This window comes from Melopsittacus undulatus, chromosome 3 (genome assembly GCF_012275295.1).
Source record: "Melopsittacus undulatus isolate bMelUnd1 chromosome 3, bMelUnd1.mat.Z, whole genome shotgun sequence".
Classification (NCBI taxonomy): Eukaryota; Metazoa; Chordata; class Aves; order Psittaciformes; family Psittaculidae; genus Melopsittacus; species Melopsittacus undulatus.
Window position 1 is genome coordinate 114988582 of NC_047529.1, and position 16850 is coordinate 115005431.

Consider the following 16850-nt stretch of genomic DNA (forward strand, 5'->3'; position numbering starts at 1 on the left):
AGCACCCAGAGCCTGGCTTGGACACAGCTCCTTCTAATTTGATATGACTGGGTGAGCCTGACTGTTTGATCAGCTTTCTGGGAAAAGTTGTGTGTGTTTGTCCTATGATGACAAGTGTAAACCCAGCCAGGACAGAAGGAGGTGGCATCAAAACATCACCTTGCCATGTCATTTTGTGGTTGCAGCTGTCTGATAGACCTGACTTTGAAGTGCCAAAATGAGCCTCTGTCTTAGAGGAGACAGCAGAGTTGGTAATTGTTCCTAAACAGCTTTGTTATTTGAAGAGCAGTCCCTTTGTGCAGGCTGAGCAATGGAAACCATGGGGTTTGCTAGGAAAAGTCTGGAAGAGGGAGCAGAGAGGCACATAACACCAGAGCCCAGGTCAGATCTCTTATCTAACCTCCATGAGAACAATGGTAAAGCCCTTCCCAGCAGTGATCAAGTGAGATAATGGTGTGGGACATTTGCATGAGTTTCTAAGCTTCTGAACTTCCCAGTGTGTGACACTCACAGTAGCTCATCCCTATCCCTGGGAAATGAACTTTATGAGATTATGATTAAATAATCTGCTGACCCATGAAGTGGTGAGACCTCATCTTCTGGCTAAAGAGTGTCTGTGAAGCAGGTGCCACACTGGTGTTTGTGCGTGTAGAAGAGAAGAAACAAAACAGTTCCCAGGAAGCAGAAAGAAAACAGATTCTATTTAACAGAGCAGAATCACTTCTTTGGCACTATAATTCCTCTGGGATCCACAGGTCCCAGCAGACCCTAAGGAAGAACAGCATTTCTCTCCTGTCATGCACTGCAGAGAGTCATGCACTGGCCTCCTTACTCTGGATCTGTGCTGAACACTGGAAGCAAAAGAGGAGAGAATGGTCTTTGGTGTCTGGTACAGTGATACAAACAAGGCTGTAAGGCCTTCAGATGGGACCTTTTCCTCTGAGAATCTCTTAGCCATTCCTCATTGAACTCTGGAGTCTGGAGCCAAAACTCTGGGCAGTTTCAGTGTGTCTGGAACTTTATAAAGAAGAGATGATTTGTAAACCCTTACGGGAGAGCTGTTGAAAACTAGGATCCAGATGACTGATTTATCTCCCTGCTCTAAAAGTGTAGCAGATCCTCCTTCAAGGCCAAGTGAATCTGAATTTAGTTTTTCCATGTGATACTTTCTGGCAGTGCTGCTGTTCTGACTCTGGGACTCTAAATGCATCATGGATATCCTATTTCACTTACTGGCTGCAGGTGAAATGAGTCCTAGGCATGTGGATCCCAGGGATCTCACTCCTGGAGGAGGTGGGACATGCATGCTTTTTTCTCAGTGGGTAGGAGTAAGGACACAAGCAAAGAGCTTCACTGCTTATGTTGCACTTGCTGCAAGTACAAACATGACATCATTCAAGGAGGTGCCGTTGTGCTAGAGAAGGATGTGACCAGCACTCAAGGCAGGAACTTTACTATTTCCAGCTTGTATGAGCACTGACTTAATCCCTCTTTTTATTCCCTGGCAGAGCATCAATGGAGGCTGCCCGCCACCCCACTTTGTGTATGATCCATCCACCTTTGCCTTCCGTTCCCTCAGCACCTTGAAGCCGCTGAGCCCAATAGCTCCAGTGGAAGAACCGTCATGTGCCTACTGAAGGAGTTTCTCCAAAAACCTCAGGAACTATGATCCAACCACCTGCCTGGCAGGGAGAAGGGGAGGTGGTGATACCCAAGGGGATGGGTGGGAGAAGAAGAGGACATTGACACTTCTTTGCAGTACAGCTTTTCTGACAGCAGGAAGCATATGGCTTTGCAGCAGTGCCTGTTTTCATACCAATGCCATATCTGAATAATGGCAAAGGGAGAGATTTTGTCTTTCAGGGCAAAACAAACCAATCAGGTGCACAAACTGGCAAGGGCAGCCACCAAGGCAATGTCAAACCTGGGGATGGTGGTGGTTGATATCTCTGAGGGGTTCAGGTCCTAGTATGGCCTATATGGCAACTGGGACAAGTGGTCCATGAGTGTGAAACCATGTATCTAGTCAGTTTACCAAGAGTGCCTGTGTCTACAGTGCTTTGCTATAGATCTGGTCCTTCTCTCACTCAGAATTGAGCTCAGGATTGGAGACAGAGGCTATACAGGGCTGCCTGCAAAGCAAGAAGATTCCTCTCTGATATTGCTATAATTGCATTCACTTCAAGCTCTTCTGAATGGAAGACCCTTGGAGGGGGGGCTGCAGAGAGGTAGCAGGCACATCTAGCTGTGCCTTCCAGCTGGTCTGCTGGCAACTCAGTGATATCATCTAAAAGGCGATTGAAACGAGAGAGGCATGAGCTCCCACTTGTAGAGTAAAACTCTAGAATGGAAGGTCTGTGTTCAGCCATCTGAGAAAGCACAGCACCCACCCTCAGTCCTCAGCATTATCAGAGAGAACAGCTTGGGGGTGACTGTGTGCCATTGGGCTCCTCTCTGCTGAGGCTGTGTTCTGGAATATGCAGCATTTCTCCACAGCATTACCCTGCTGCCCTAGCATGATGCTAAAAGTAATTGCTATCACCAAACTCAACCAAATCTAATGTCTCCAGCAGGCTTTCCACTCCCCTGTTATGCTGGCTAGTAAATTCAGGTACACTTATATTAGTGGAACAAGTATTCCCAGACGTAGCATAAAGTGGAAGAAATAAGTCTCTGTTTTGTGGCCACTTATTGGTGGAAGAAGCAGGAGGGGAGTTCGAGTGAAGCTAAGGAACATTTCTCCATACAGTCCTAAGGCAACTGGGACCATGCTGGGCCTTACTACCACTGGAGTTTGACTGTGATCTGTCCTTGAGGTGTGTATGCATTCTGTGCTACAAGGCAACAACTAATAGAACAAAGTTTTACCTCTTTCGGTGAGGCAGAGGAGCAAGGCATTTCCCCTTGCTGCACCTGGCAGAGAGAATAACCTCTTTGTCTGAGTATTCCCCACCTTGAGCCTCTATCATGCTGAGTGCAAGGGGAGTGAGCAGTTTACTTTTTGCCTGGATCAAGAGGAGCGACTGTGAGTAAAATATTTGTTTTTAACTCTGCTGCAGCGTGAGGTCTTTGATGCCCCTCTGTGGATGAGACCAATGGTCAGTCTGGCTGCCACTAAGAGGCTAACAGTGAACCAACATTCACTGGTGCTTTCTGGGCCCTTCACTGAGACCCTTGGGGAAAGCCCAGAGGCTGTGGAGGCCTGGGGACTCAAATCCCCATCTCTATCATCCTCCCTCCCTAGCCGCCTCTCACTCAGACAGGCAGAGCAGCTGGGTAAGGCAGTGAGGGAACATCTGTCCAGATGCTGACCCAGCTCTGCCTGCTCTTTGGCTCCAGGCTACCACAGCTGGGCCACCCCCCGCACCAGCATCACCTCCAAGGGTGTGCTTGCTTTTGTTGGTGAGGTACCTCTGGCAGAGCATCGTGGCTCCCTGCAGCAAGTTCCCTTTTCCAGGGAAGGCCAATTCCTCTGCTGAATCCTCCTGCTCCTATAGAGACTCTGCTTGTCTTGTTTTGATGGCACACCTCTGCTTTTTAACTGCTGCCGATTCATGTGACCAGTGCAGGACAGGAAGTATCGGCCCTTCAGACCAAATCCCTGTGCTCAGGACATGTAGTCCCTGTCTGAAGAGCCACGTTCCCCATGCAGATGGCTGGGGCAGCAGCCCCTGCGTAGCCCCAGGCTTTGCTCAGCAAGAGCTGCTGAGGTGCTTGGCTGTGTTTCTGCCAACCCATGGGTGCTGCCAGCTGCCCTCCCCAGGTGGGAGCACAGGGATGTCCTGCCAATATCGATGCCTTTTAGTACTTTTGTAACTTTTCTTGTCTTTTTGAATTGATAAAATAATTAAAAAGCAATGAAATAAAGTGTAACAGCTGCTATATTCACACCTCTGGTGGGTCTCTTGTTTGCTACCATCTAGGTGTTTGTGGGCCAGGGGTATATGAGAGGATGGAGAAGAGTGAGCTATGACACAGCACTGCCAGCCCCAAGCACTCTGAAATCCCAGACCTGCAAGAGCATGGAAACAACCAGCTAGCAAGAGCTTTGAAAACATGAATACCCAATTCTTTGCATGTAAGAGGAGCTCCCAGTGCAGCTGCTTCCTTTGAGGCTAGCCCTGATGGGATTTTATTGATAGGCTCTTTGTAGTGCTTCCCTCAACAAGAAGGTGCTTTGGCTATTGAGTGACCTCCTATTGCTTGGGGGTTGAATGTGACCTGGCTGGAGGTCTTCATCCCTCCAGAACAGAAGGGTGGGTGACCACACAGCTAGTCTTCAGCTTGCAGTTTTAGCCTCAGCACATCTTGCATCTCTATCCCAAGATTCTCAGCAGCCCTTCTGCTTACAGCCAGAGCACTTGTGCTCCACAATGACATGACTGTAGCCATCACCTTCCTCTGGATCTTGCTCCGAAAACTCCATCTCAGGTACTTGTAATGTGCATTCCCCACCCTTTGCTGTCTCCTTGAGCTAATTCCTGTCTCTCCCTCATACTCATCTCTGTATCTTAGCCAGCACCTCACAAAGCTGTTACATATGTCCCCTTTTCCAAGGCCTCCTGAGGGATACTAGCTTACATTCCCTTAGCAGTCCTACTTAGACTCATTCCCAGGAGGCCTTCTCTGCCCTTCTCTCCAAGCACTGATCTCCTCTAGGCTTCCAGCCATCTCTTATCTTGAAATCCTCCTCCCCTCTCTGTCAGCTGCAGCTCACAGTTAATTGGCCTTGGCCCATTTTGCAGTTTGTAAGGTGGACTCCCTGCTCTCCCAAGCCCTTTTCTCTCATACCTCCTATACAGAATTACCTTTCTATGTGATGTTTATTCCAAACCATCCTCACTGCTCAGCACCTGCCTTTGTGGCCCTAGAGGCCATTCAGAAGCATGGTGGCTGCTGTGGCTCCACAAATGTTGATCATCTACAACCTTCTGCCAGGTCAAACTTGATCATAAGTACATAAATGCATAGAGAGGAATGCATTGATCTTGTATTAGCCAGACCATAGGTATGAGTACCTATTGTGCCAGAGTCTGAATTCAGCAGGGAATGGCAGAAAGCTGACAAAGCTTTGCAGTGTGCAGTTGGCTGACTGAGCTGCCTTTGCTGCACCCAGGGCTGTAGTCTGGGTCCCCAGCATGTTTGGGTTAAGTTCAGTCACGGCCACCTCTGTATCTCCTTAATGTTAATGACAAAAGAGGGCAGTTTTTCTGGTAAAATGTGATGATAAACCTTGTTATCTCTAAAGCCAGTAGCAGGTTAGTGGTATGTGTGAAGATTTTATGGGTACTTTTCAGCTGCAGTTACTGGTGTATCTGGTCTCCTCCCACCAGGTTTGGGTGGTGGCTTGGTGAGGGAGCCTATAACTACTAAGCTGGTGTCTTTGCTCTGAGTGGATCTTGCTTTGAGATGTGCAGGTGTTTCCCTCCAGAGCAGAAAACAAGCCCTGTGAAGAGGAGGATTGCTGTGCCAAGGCACAGCCTGGGTTGAACTCAGTTGTGTTAACCAGCTGCAGGAGGGTGAGTGGGGACAGGCGGCTGTTTAAGGAGCTTGGCCACGGCTTCTCTGTGATTAAAGTGGGACCCTTTAGGCTAATAATGTTCTCCAATTAAAGCAAATTAGTTAAGTTAATGCTATGGCCTTATAAAAATAACAGAGGGGATCCAAGCTCACAGCAGTGGCAAAGTGAGTTGTATGTGTACCCTGGGATTGGCAAGCCCCTTTGCAACCAGCCCACAAGACTGGAACTTCTTGATGTGTTGTCCAACATCCTCTTATACAGATGTATGTACACATATGCACAAACATAATATATACCTATGTCTCCATATGTTTTATTTGTGCAGAAATCTCTGTGCTCCTGCAGTCACCCATGAGCAGGAAGCCTGTGCTCACTGTTTGACAGGGCCTGATGTGAAGCCCGCCTGTGGCATGTTCACCATCCATGTGCTACAAAGCATGATGATGCTTGGAAAACACACCCACCCCATTTCCATCTGTATGGGAAAAAACACTGGGGCTTTCCCTTGCTCTTTCTGAAGCTGCTTAGCCTGTTGTAGCAAGGCGTGGGATGGAAGAATGCATTCAAGGGTGTGTATCAGGTTAGGGTTGGATGGGGTATGTGCTGATACCGTGTGGGTGTATAGATACAGAGTGCATTGACAGTGGTATTTATATGGTTATGGCATTTACATTTACAGCATGTTGTTTATATTTGAAGTGGAAGGGAAGTCTTGGAGGAGTAAAGGCAATGAGCATGCATGCAGGCAGGTGTGGGGCTGGCAGGGTGACTGCTGGTGGATCCTAAGGCATGGGCATAAGAGCTTGTGCTGGGGAGGGCCTGATGTTTGCAGGTGTCTGCAGATGGTGATGCACAGAGGATGTACAAATAGGTTACATGTGCCAAGGCAAGGGTGGTATTTCTTTGCTCTTTCTGTAGTCTTAGCCACTTGTGGTAGCAACTGGCAGGCTTTAGCAAAGCATTGCACCAGTAATGTTTAGGAAAAGTGAATTAAAAATTGCAAATGTCTGATGTATGTCCTTGAGACACTTGGAAGCTTTTGCCATTGAATTAAAAAGAAGCAGGGACCCAGACAACAGTGACTCAAAACAAAGAGTCCTGGTTACAAAATAGAGAGTGACTGTACACTGTTCCTTCTCAGACAAGAACTTCAGGGACATCAAATAGAAGCAGCAGGTGGCAGGTTCAAAGCAAACAACTGGAAGCAGATCTGTACCAAGTACAAGGCTGCCGTGGGGAATCCTGCACCACAGGAGGAGGCTGCTCGCTGTATACATGGCTCCACATTTAAAAAGAAAGAATGAAAACTGCTCCCCAGGAAACACTGCCTGCACAAAGTGCCACCTCTGGCTGAGGAAGGTGAGGAGGTGGGAAGGTTTTCTGGAGGTGGGAAGGTTGCTGTCTGCCAGCCCCATTTCAGCCTCTCTGCTCTCACTGCAGTTCATTAGCGCTGCCTGGTATCCATCACATCACTTGCCACAGCCAGGCTGAGCCTGAAACATCCATGGTTACTACATGCAGAGTCTGGTTGCAAAGACACAGCTTCAGTTTCTGAAGTGGGTCAGATCTGTACCGAGTCACAGGACAGTGTCCATGTGTCATAGGAGCAAAGTGAGTTTGGTTTGAGCACTGTCTCAGGCTTATGACATGTATATTACACATGTAATACATTTTGGGGATATAGGAACACCTGAGTAAAATAAGGACAAGTGTCTTCCAGTAAGTGGTAACCCTCACATGGGAGTGAGCAAGCCAAAAAGGATGCAGCTGAAACAGCAGGGCTCTGCAGAATTAACATCAGCGACAAGGAGGACATTTAAGCATGTTGGTATCTTACCATTTCCTGAGCTAGATTTTAGTGGGCTTACTCAAGAAAGGGGACGAGGAAATAGAAGACACAGATGCTTTGAGGCTAGCTCTGGCTGTAGCTGCACACCAGCCTGGCAGCCTTGACCACATGTTTTCAGTTAACCCAGGACAGGATGTGCAGATAGCCCCAGACACATGAGGAGCCCCAAAATCTGTTTTCCTTTCTGTGGCTGCTCACATCAGTGCCTGCTGTAATAATAGCTCAGTCAGTTAGTGGGTTGGCCAGCATCGATTGTGTGTTCCTGTCTGACATGTTCATAGCATAGTAGCTCCAAGGTCAGAGGAGTGGGGGAACTGAAAGTGCCATGAGAGCGAGATGCCAAATGGGGAGATAAATGGAGACAACAAAACCCCTTTGATGAGGAAAGTGGTCACCATCTGCAATGGGAGGAAAGTTGCTTTCTATCAAAGGGTCCCCCAGGAGCTCTGCTCTTCTCACCATGGCTCATCCTGCAGATGCCCCAAGGTGGGCTAACCAGCATATATCCTCAGTGTAGGGGAGCCTCGGAGCATGCTACACCAGTAGGTCTCACAGGGATGGTGAGCCTTTAGTGCCCTGTATTGCTGGTGTGAGACCTGTCCTTGTGTGCCTGTAGCTCTCCTGTTTGTCCACCTGGGCCTACACCTCTTTCCCCCTGGCCTCCATGAATGCCTTTCCTCTACCTAACCATATATTTTTCCTGGCCTCCCATTTCTTCACCTCCTCTCCTGGTTTTGGGTCCGTCTAAGACCCTGCAGTGAGCCAGCCCAGAGGCTTTGGCACTGGGGTCTCACTGCAATTTCTTTTCACTCACGAATCTTGTCATACTCCTTTCCTTCCTTGGCAATCTTGTTTCAGCCTTTGCTCTCAGCAGCAATGAAGTGTTAGTGTAGACAAAACTACATGGCCACTTCTGGAAATGTTTGAAGCATCTTTGCCAGATTTTCCCAAAAAGGGTAACCAGAGGGTTCCACCTTGGATGCTTTCACTGCCAATGCGTAATATTTGGCAAGACGCTGGCAAGGGTCTTGCCTAAGGGAAGGCTGCTCAGCAAACCTGGCCTTGGCAGTGCGATCAAGCCAAATACATAGGGCAAACCCTCAACCATATACAGCTATTTTGAATCCTGAAAGCCTTTGTCAGATTTTCAATGCAGAGCCTGCACAGGCCCTGTTTTCAAGAGAGATGTTTTGTCCTTTCCTAGCTTTAAACAGGTCCCCAAAATAAACCCTCTGCTATTTACCAGCACTGTTTTCTTCTTATGTTGAATGCTGATAAATAATCAGACCCATTATATTATATTCCTGTCTGCTTTGGTAGCAAATAATTACAACAATTACTACCAAATCAGAATGCTTCTGTTTCTCCTGGTGTCATTAGCATGTCCCAAACATTTTGTTCTTGTGGTTTAAAGTGCAGTAATAACAGAGTCCAAGTGCAGCACCCGGTTAAGCGGAGCTTCCCAGCACAGCAAGCTTCCCAGCCATGATTGCCTCAGAGGTGCTGCTGATTTTCAGTCACAGTGTCAGATCCTCTTCTACCGCAGGGAGAGCAACTGCTTAGCCTGTGATTTACCCAATTTATTCTGGTAATAACCGGGCTGGCTGTGTAGCCATCTGTCTGCTTTACATGCTCCTCCTGTCCTCCACCACCACACAGACTGAGCTGTGTCTGTCCTCATGAGAGCAAAGAGAAAAGGCATCACTTTGTCCTGGCTATGAAGCGGGTCACCGTGTGCTCAGACAAGGGTACAATGTTCTCCCCCCTACTCTGCCCAGAAGCAGCAAGTGATGCTTCCCCTCTCTGCTGACCTCTGGATTCTAGGGCTGATGGCAGTTGTGGTTGCTGCAGATCTTTCCACCAGTCAGGGTAGGAAAGATCTCTTTTTAATAGGGCACAGTGTGGTATTAAGGTTTTGATTGTACACTGGCCCAAGCACAGGCACTACAGCCAGTTTGTGAGGAGGAAACTGAGGCAGGGAGCAGCTAAGGCAAGGAATTGACACAAAGATAGTGGAAAGATACACATTAGCCTGAAATTAAAACCATCATGATCACATGGCTGTGTCTGTGAAGAAAAGCACTGTATTGACTGGATCATTATGAAGCCTTTAATTGAAGAGTCAAGTCCTCTCTGCCCTGTCTAACGTTATCCAAACAGACCTGCTCACAGGTCCTTCAAAGTAGATGTTAGCCAGGGTACAGCCCTAGATCAACAGTCATTCAGGATCAGTAATGCTTGAAACCATTGGGTAAAATCAAACATAAATAGAGCAGAGAGCATTTGAAGCAATCAGGGTCTCAGGGAAGATTCATTCCCTGCAAGGAAGCCAAGAAAAGGGGAGAAAATACATCATTTCTGTAATGCAGCGAGGACATGCAGAAGCTGGATTACTCAGAAACCCATGAGCAGTATGTATGTTCATATTAAATCACCTCCCCTCTCTATCTCCAGGGGTATTTCTGGGGCTTTTTACTGTGGTGCTCTATAAACTGTAGCCTTGTGATAGCCTCTGGGAGACAGTGCAAGATTCAAGGTAAATAGGATTTTACTTCTTGCGCTCACCAAAATACTGAGTTTTCCTGCTATTTCTGAATAGGAAAAATCTGCACAGAGGAAAGATCCTCCCTTTGGAGCTGAAACTCAGAGCAGAGTAAGCAAATCATTTCAGTCCCTAGAGAAACTCTTGGTTGCATGAAGACTTTGCCCTGCATCTCCAGAGTCTATCTTGATGGTCTCACTGCAAGGAACATCTTCTCTCCAAGGTGCAAGGTGCCCTTCCCTAACTCTCAAGGTTGTTAGTCCATAAACAACGTGTTTGCTACAAATTTCCCAATTTGTGGATGAGCTCCGTGCTGGGATAGGGAGGCTCTGACCATCCGGGCTTGGCCATGGGGCAGTTCTGGCACAGCAGTGTCAGCCAAGCTCCTCTCTAGCACTGTGCATGGGCTTTACCCAGAGCCTCAGCTCCTTCTCACCTTTCATTATCATCTCCTGCTTGTCACCAAGCCCATCCCTTGCCCAGGAAAAGCAAACTGCTTTAATAAGACAAGAGGGAAGAGTGAGCTGCATCTGCAGCTCAGAGGCAGGTGGTAAAGCAGCGCCTGCAGCCATAAGCAGGGCTGGCAGTGCCGTGAGGAAAAGGAGGCACTTCTCCCTCAGGGTTTATAAACTCTTGGCTCACAAAGCAGGAGGGCAAAGTGCATCGCCAAAACAGCATCATGCTGGATGTCTGGGTCAGACTGCTCCAGCTGGGCCTGGGCAGTCCCTTCCACCTCCCCACCCTTTGAGAGCTGGCCAGCAGCTGGGGGCCAGACTGGCACTTCCCACTGATGGGAAGGTGAAGGGATCGTGGGAAATCCCAGCTCTTGCTGGCTGCTATCAGCTCGGCAGCAGTTGCAGCGCACAAAATATTTCATCCCCCTACTGAATGCCCTCCTCATGCCTGCCATGCTCGACATCAATGCTATGGAGGCAGCAATAACTGACTGCCCTGATGGAGCAGGACTGATGGATGAGCCAGCTACCCCAAGTGCCTGCTGGCTGGACAGGGGTAAGAGCAGATGATGGGAATTGCAGCTGGGTAAATTCAATGCCATGTTAACCTCATAGGGTCATGGCCACTTGGGCATGCAAAGCACCAGCTCTGCTGTCCTGCTCAAAGTTGGTGCTTGGCACTGCCAGGGCTGACCCTGTTGCCCCAGTAATGCAATATTGATAATGCAAAGCCTTCCCTCACCTTCTCCCTGGCTCTTCCAAGGCACAGGGCACCTTGCCATAGAAGTAGTCTTTCCCCATGTGCCTCTGTGTGTTGTTTAGTACACAACAAGGGGAAAAGATGGGCCTGCCACTATCAGGGATTTTGGGGTGTGATGCTGCGCAGTCACTGGCATGGGCTTGGAGGGACTAGGGAGACTGGAAATTGCTCATGGTATAGTGGTCTTCATGCAATAAAAAGCCAACAGCCCATTTTGGTCAAGGGAAACAGAGCCTTTTAGGAAATCCTGCCCTAAGAGGAGATGCTGCTCACAGAGCATCCAGGTAATAACACTGTGATCAGTTTCAGTGCCCACAGTTAACTGCTGCAGTACTGTCAGCCCTGGAGATTTCAAAATCCCAAGTAAGGCCTCACATCTCGCAGGACTGGCTTAAAAACTGAGCAGTTTGAAGTCTGATTACTTGTCCTCTATTTGGGTTTTTAAAACCTTTGGATACAGCTGGGCCACATTTGCATTGCAGTTGAGAAGGCACCGTAATTACTGCAGAGAAGGGAGTTACAGGGCTGTTTATTTTATGAAGGAAGAGGAGATTCTCATACATTTATGTTTACAGGCAGGAGGCTCTGAGAGTGTTAAGTATTGCAAGAGCCATTGATATGACAATAGATTAACCTCCGATCAGTTCATATGTGTGGTTACTGATGCCCTGCTCTAAATGAGTTTATTGCAAGGAGGGGACTTGCCTTTTCAAGAAGCTCTGCATGTTTGCAGATGTGCTGACCAATCCTTATTTCCACTGGAACTATTGGCAAGGAGGGAAGAAGTGAACTGAATCTCATTGCCCAGGAAGGCATAAAGACAGGCTAATAAATAATCAGGGGGTGAACCAGCTAATTGGCAGTAAGCTGCAGCATGATGAAGGCCAGTAAGAATATACGATGTCAGGCATGGCTCTGCTTTGCCAAAGTGTGCTGCTCCCTGCAGAAAATAGCAGAGAACTGGAAAAACAAACTACTTTCATGCTTCAGCTGGAGACTGGGGCAATAACCTGCTCATTGAAGTAGCAAGAGGGTTTTTAGTTGGACATCTCAATTCCTCTCTCAAGAAAGACTCTACTGTGCATTGGCTGGGCCTCTTCATCTGCACCAGCCTCTGAGCTGCTGTGGGGCTGGAGTGAACCTATAAGGAGACCCTGAGGGTGGACCTGTTATGGTCGTGTCCCTTTCTCCTCTCCCAGCTCCTCTGTACCAGAGTGTAGAGTGAGCCATTGGCAGAGGCTCAGCACAATATCTTCTTTGAAGGAAGTCAATAGACTAATTTTGCTGCTTATTTATGGGCCCTAGACACTGCTCTGGATTTGAACAGGGAGGAAGGGGCAGGAAGAAGTTAAGAAAAAAAAAGGAGGAATATTTTGGATGGAATATTTGGATTCTATGTGTCATGTTGGTGCTAGCTGAAGGCAACAATCCATACCCTGTGTTGTCACCTCTAAATACCACCACCAAGGGAGATCCAGCTGTCATTCAGCGACAGGACTCCAGCTGAGCTAGTCTATCTTCTCTGGGCTGGCATCTTTCTACACTGTGTCCAAGTGCTTGCTGAGAGCTTCAGAGGAAGCCTTTGGGTTTTTTCCTCTTTAAACACACAATGCATTCCCTTAACCACAACCATAGGAGGAGGCAGCTGCTCTTGGCAAACAGAGACACACACTAAGTGCAGTTGCTGGAAGTGTTTAAACTTGGTTTCTGAACACAACCTTAGGCACCAATGGTGTTTCTTGCTGGGCATCCTCAAAACCAAAGCCCCTCAAATTGCCACCCCTGGAGTGCTTCCATTTGTCCTGAGCGGAGCTGAGCTCCCCACTGGAGCTGATGGGCTCCCCCCTCAAGACAGCCACCATTGCCAGGGGAGATGGGGTCGTGTCTCATCAACACTTTGGGGTGAATTATAGAACTAGAGTGATTCCTTTGCTTCCCAAAGCTCCTGACTGATCCAGTCCAACTTCACATCTCCCCTTTGCTACTTCTGTCTGGCCATCAGCACCATGCTGCTGGTGTTGGGGTGGCAGGGCTGACCCACGTCCCTCCCTCCAGCTTTAAAAAGGAAAATCAGACCCTCTAGGAAGGAAAAACATCCCTAAAAAAGAAGAAAACCCCTCAAAAGAAGAAAAACAACGCATCCAACAGCCCATGTTTGAGATGTTCTGAACTGCTTCTGAAAGCACTCCCGAGCCCGCATAAGGACAGAGGGACCTTCCTCTAACAAAGCTGCAGGAAAGAACTCACCAACCCCCGTGTTCAGGGTGCTCTGGAGGGCAGCCACGCTGAAATGGTGATGAAGTGTTTTGGGCCATGCCTTTCACTGCAGCCTGCCAGATAAATATTTACAGCTGACCACGGAGAAGAGGAGGGGGGGAAGGAGAGGAGAGACATCTGTGAATTCTTTGGAGCCTTGCTGTGTTTTAGTTCTAATTTAGTTCTTTCTGTTGCTTTTCCATCCACGCATCATTGTCTCTTCTGCTCTTCTCATGGAGAGCTGAAGAAGTGGTTTTTTGAGAGAAAGAGGTTATTTATCAAACCTCAGGGGACAGATCCTGGTTTCAGTGGCTGTGGTATGAAATCTGGAGCTGTAAAAAACCAATGCTGTGGGGAGCAGACTGCAACCTTTGGTTTACTAACCAGCGTAAATCTGATGTAACATTATTGATCTCTGTGGATTTACTCTGAGTCTCTTTGCCTCCTCCCTTGTTTTCCTCACAGTTGTCCTTATCCGTGCGAAGTCAGTGCCGATGTGGCTGTAATATGCCAGTAAATCACAGCGTTACACCCACTTCTCAATGGTGCAAATGACTCCCTCCATTTGGCCTCTGTTCTCAGAAAGAAGCAACACTCCATGTCCAGTGGTAGAGCTGCTTATCAGCAGCCAAGAGCATCTCCCACCAACCCCAGCCCACCATGGTGCCCTCCAAAGAGGGGGCAACCAAGAAGGACTCATTTATATAGTGGCCCTCAACCCTGAGGTCTCTCTGCATCTCTATGTGCGAGTATATACGTCCTGCTTGAAACACATGCAGGAGTCTGTAGCTGTAAAAGCCACTGCACTGCCCTGTAATCCAGCCAAGATGTGCCTCTCCTTTCATGGTGCACCCAAGGGACTCCTCTGAGCTGAGGCGGGCAGGGATGGAAAGCATTGTTTAGATTTACTCACCCCAATAATAAGACACCCACAGCAGACTGCTTGAAGTGGTCCAGAGCAAGAGGGCTGGTAGGAAGGAATGACTCTGGGAGAGGGACCGGAGTATTAGGCAGCTGATACTAGACTGTGCTGTCATCAGATTGTTTCTGAGGCCATCAGCATGAGCCAGGAGCATGGCAAGCTCTGGGACTCTCTGACAGACAGGCATTAATGCATGCTGTGTGAATCCTGGCCTTGCCTGAGCTCCCAAAGCTTGGTGCAAAGATCTGTGAACCTCTGGTGTTAATACACTGGGACTACTCACCTCCTTCAAGGCTTTAAACTCAGGAAACAGAGGCAAAGTAATGAGCCTCTGGGGTGGACTTTCATGCTGATCCTTTTGGGAGAACAGGGGAAAGACTTTATGGTTTGTTGTAGGTCATATTTGAAGCAAGCTATCAAGATCTCCTCCTCCCCATGTGTAGTAGCTGGGGCGTGAGATTTATCCATGCTCTTATGGGTGACTTAAGTAGCTAAAAAGTAGCATTTCAACAAACTTGGGCTTGGGCTGCAAAGTCATCTGGGGAGTTACTCTTTCTCTTAGCGTCGTAAAGCCGCAAGGCTCTAAATAGAAAGCACAGAGGCAAAGGTCTCATCCCCAGGGCTTCGCAGTCTCAGCTCAAAGAGTGCGGTCATAAAGTAAGTCATGGAGTCCAGGAAGGGAATTTATGGCTGGGAAGAAGGATAAATAATACGCCAAGATCAACAGTAGTGGTAATGTCCAAGTGCAGCGAGTGGAGTTGTGCTGCTATTACAGGGCTGTACCCGCTTGGAGCTGAAACAAGCCAATTGCAAGAGAGCTGCTGTGGTGTCAAGGCCTTGGAGTTGGTATCACCAACATCTGTCAACCTGAAGAGACTACTTTAATGGGAGGGAGCGGTGCCACATGCCAGTGACTGTCTTCCCAACATGATCTTACTCCTGGCTTGCGCCAGACTTGGGTTTTACAGTCACACTCTCACGCATCACCTCCTGGTGGTGACGTGAGCTCATGGGGTGCTGACATGGCTCTGACGCTTCATTTGTAGACCATCTGGAAGCCTCTTGGGCCTCCAGATGGGATGAGAGGAGGATTGGGCTTTGTGCAGCTCTTGGAGGTTTGAAGGGCACACAAATCAAAATCTTTGCAGACATTTTGTGACTCCTCTCAGCTTTCCCATCTTTCTCCTGTTTAACTTTCTCCCCTTCTCTCAGCCTGGGAAGTAGTCACTGCAGTGTTTACTGCTTGCCTCCCCAAGCTGTTAAACAGGTCCTAGGTCATCTTTGCTAATGGATCACATAAAAGAGTGGTGGAAATCCATTAGTGGAGGTGTCTCAAAGAAGGAGTTGGACAAACATGTCAGGAGCAGTGTAGGGATAGCTGGTACTGTCTTGCAAACTCCTGAAGGTATTTCCTCACCCTAATTTCTGAGCTTCTCTGATCCTGAGCACAAAGAATGAAAGCCAGGACCTGGGAATGACCTAAGGTGTCTCTAGTGTTATAAGCCCACGCATACTTTGACATCTGCTTTATGCATCTGGGCATTGTACCCTTGCTGTGAGACATCCAGTCACTGCTGGGCAATGGCTTGGTGTGCTGGGTGGCATGTGGGGAGCAAAGTGTGATCAGGAAGTCAGAAGTGACATGCAAAATTCAGTGTTTGGACTCTGGAGACTGACACTTCTGTGGGCCCTGAAAGCAAGATGGAAAAGCCTGAAATGTATCTCTTTAAGCCTTTGCTCTTTATAGCCCCTCAGATCAGAGGGCAATCCAGGACCTGAATCACGTTTTGCTAATGCTCTGTCAAACCACAGTGTCCTCACTGATGTCTGCTCTGTTACTACAGGAGGACTCATCCTAGAGTGATGAGGACCTGAGAAGCAGCTGGAGAGCAAGTCCTTTTGAGATGGCTAAAAGGAGCCTGGAGAATTATTATGTATGGACCTATAACAGGCAGCAGGGGATGCAACACTGCAGTCAGGCTTTTTGCCTGTGACACAGGCCTGCATCTGTCCAAACACCAGTGCTTCCCTCTGCTTGCCATCTTGAACCACCAAGGAGGCAGCATGGTTCGCATCCACCTCCTGCGGGGATGGAGAGCTTTCAGCATCCCCCTGTGTCAGGTTTGCCTGCTGCAGCTTGCTCTGGGTCAGATTTCAGGGCTCGGGCGCTGCGGGTGAGCACTCACATGTGCTTTTAACTCACTCTGCCGTCTCCAGGAAATTAATGTGTGTCAGGCAGATCCGTTTTGTCTTTGGTTTTTGGAGGGCAGGGGTCGGAGGACACTGTTGATTCAGAAAGCTTCAGCTATTGCCCTGCTCCTCTGTCCCCATTGCTCTATGTGCCTGGTGCAGCTCTTCCCCAGGCAGCAAGTGTGGGGAGAAGGAGGAGTTTGAGCGTCATTCCTTCTTTCCCTCCTGTCCCCCTTCACTCCCTTGGCTGGGTCCATGTTTTGACACACTACCAGATTGATGCATCGTCAAACCTTATCTCCATTAAAAATCACAGGGAAGAAACTGAAGATCTGGTTACAGAGCAAAAGGCAAT

The 16850-nt window shown here is 48.3% G+C and overlaps 1 protein-coding gene across 5 annotated transcripts in view; it reads left to right on the forward strand.

Annotated features, from left to right (window-relative positions):
* The window catches only part of LOC115945820 (uncharacterized), a 53092-nt gene extending 49204 nt beyond the window's left edge, over positions 1-3888 (forward strand). For 3 of the 5 annotated variants that reach the window (XM_034061148.1, XM_034061149.1, XM_034061152.1), the window contains one exon: positions 1509-3888. In XM_034061148.1, the coding sequence (XP_033917039.1) occupies positions 1509-1637 (129 nt within the window). In that variant the 3' untranslated portion in view covers positions 1638-3888. The remainder of the gene's footprint in view (positions 1-1508) is intronic. The other 2 variants (XM_034061150.1, XM_034061151.1) reach the window with 1 other exon arrangement.
* Positions 3889-16850: the final 12962 nt, after the last annotated feature.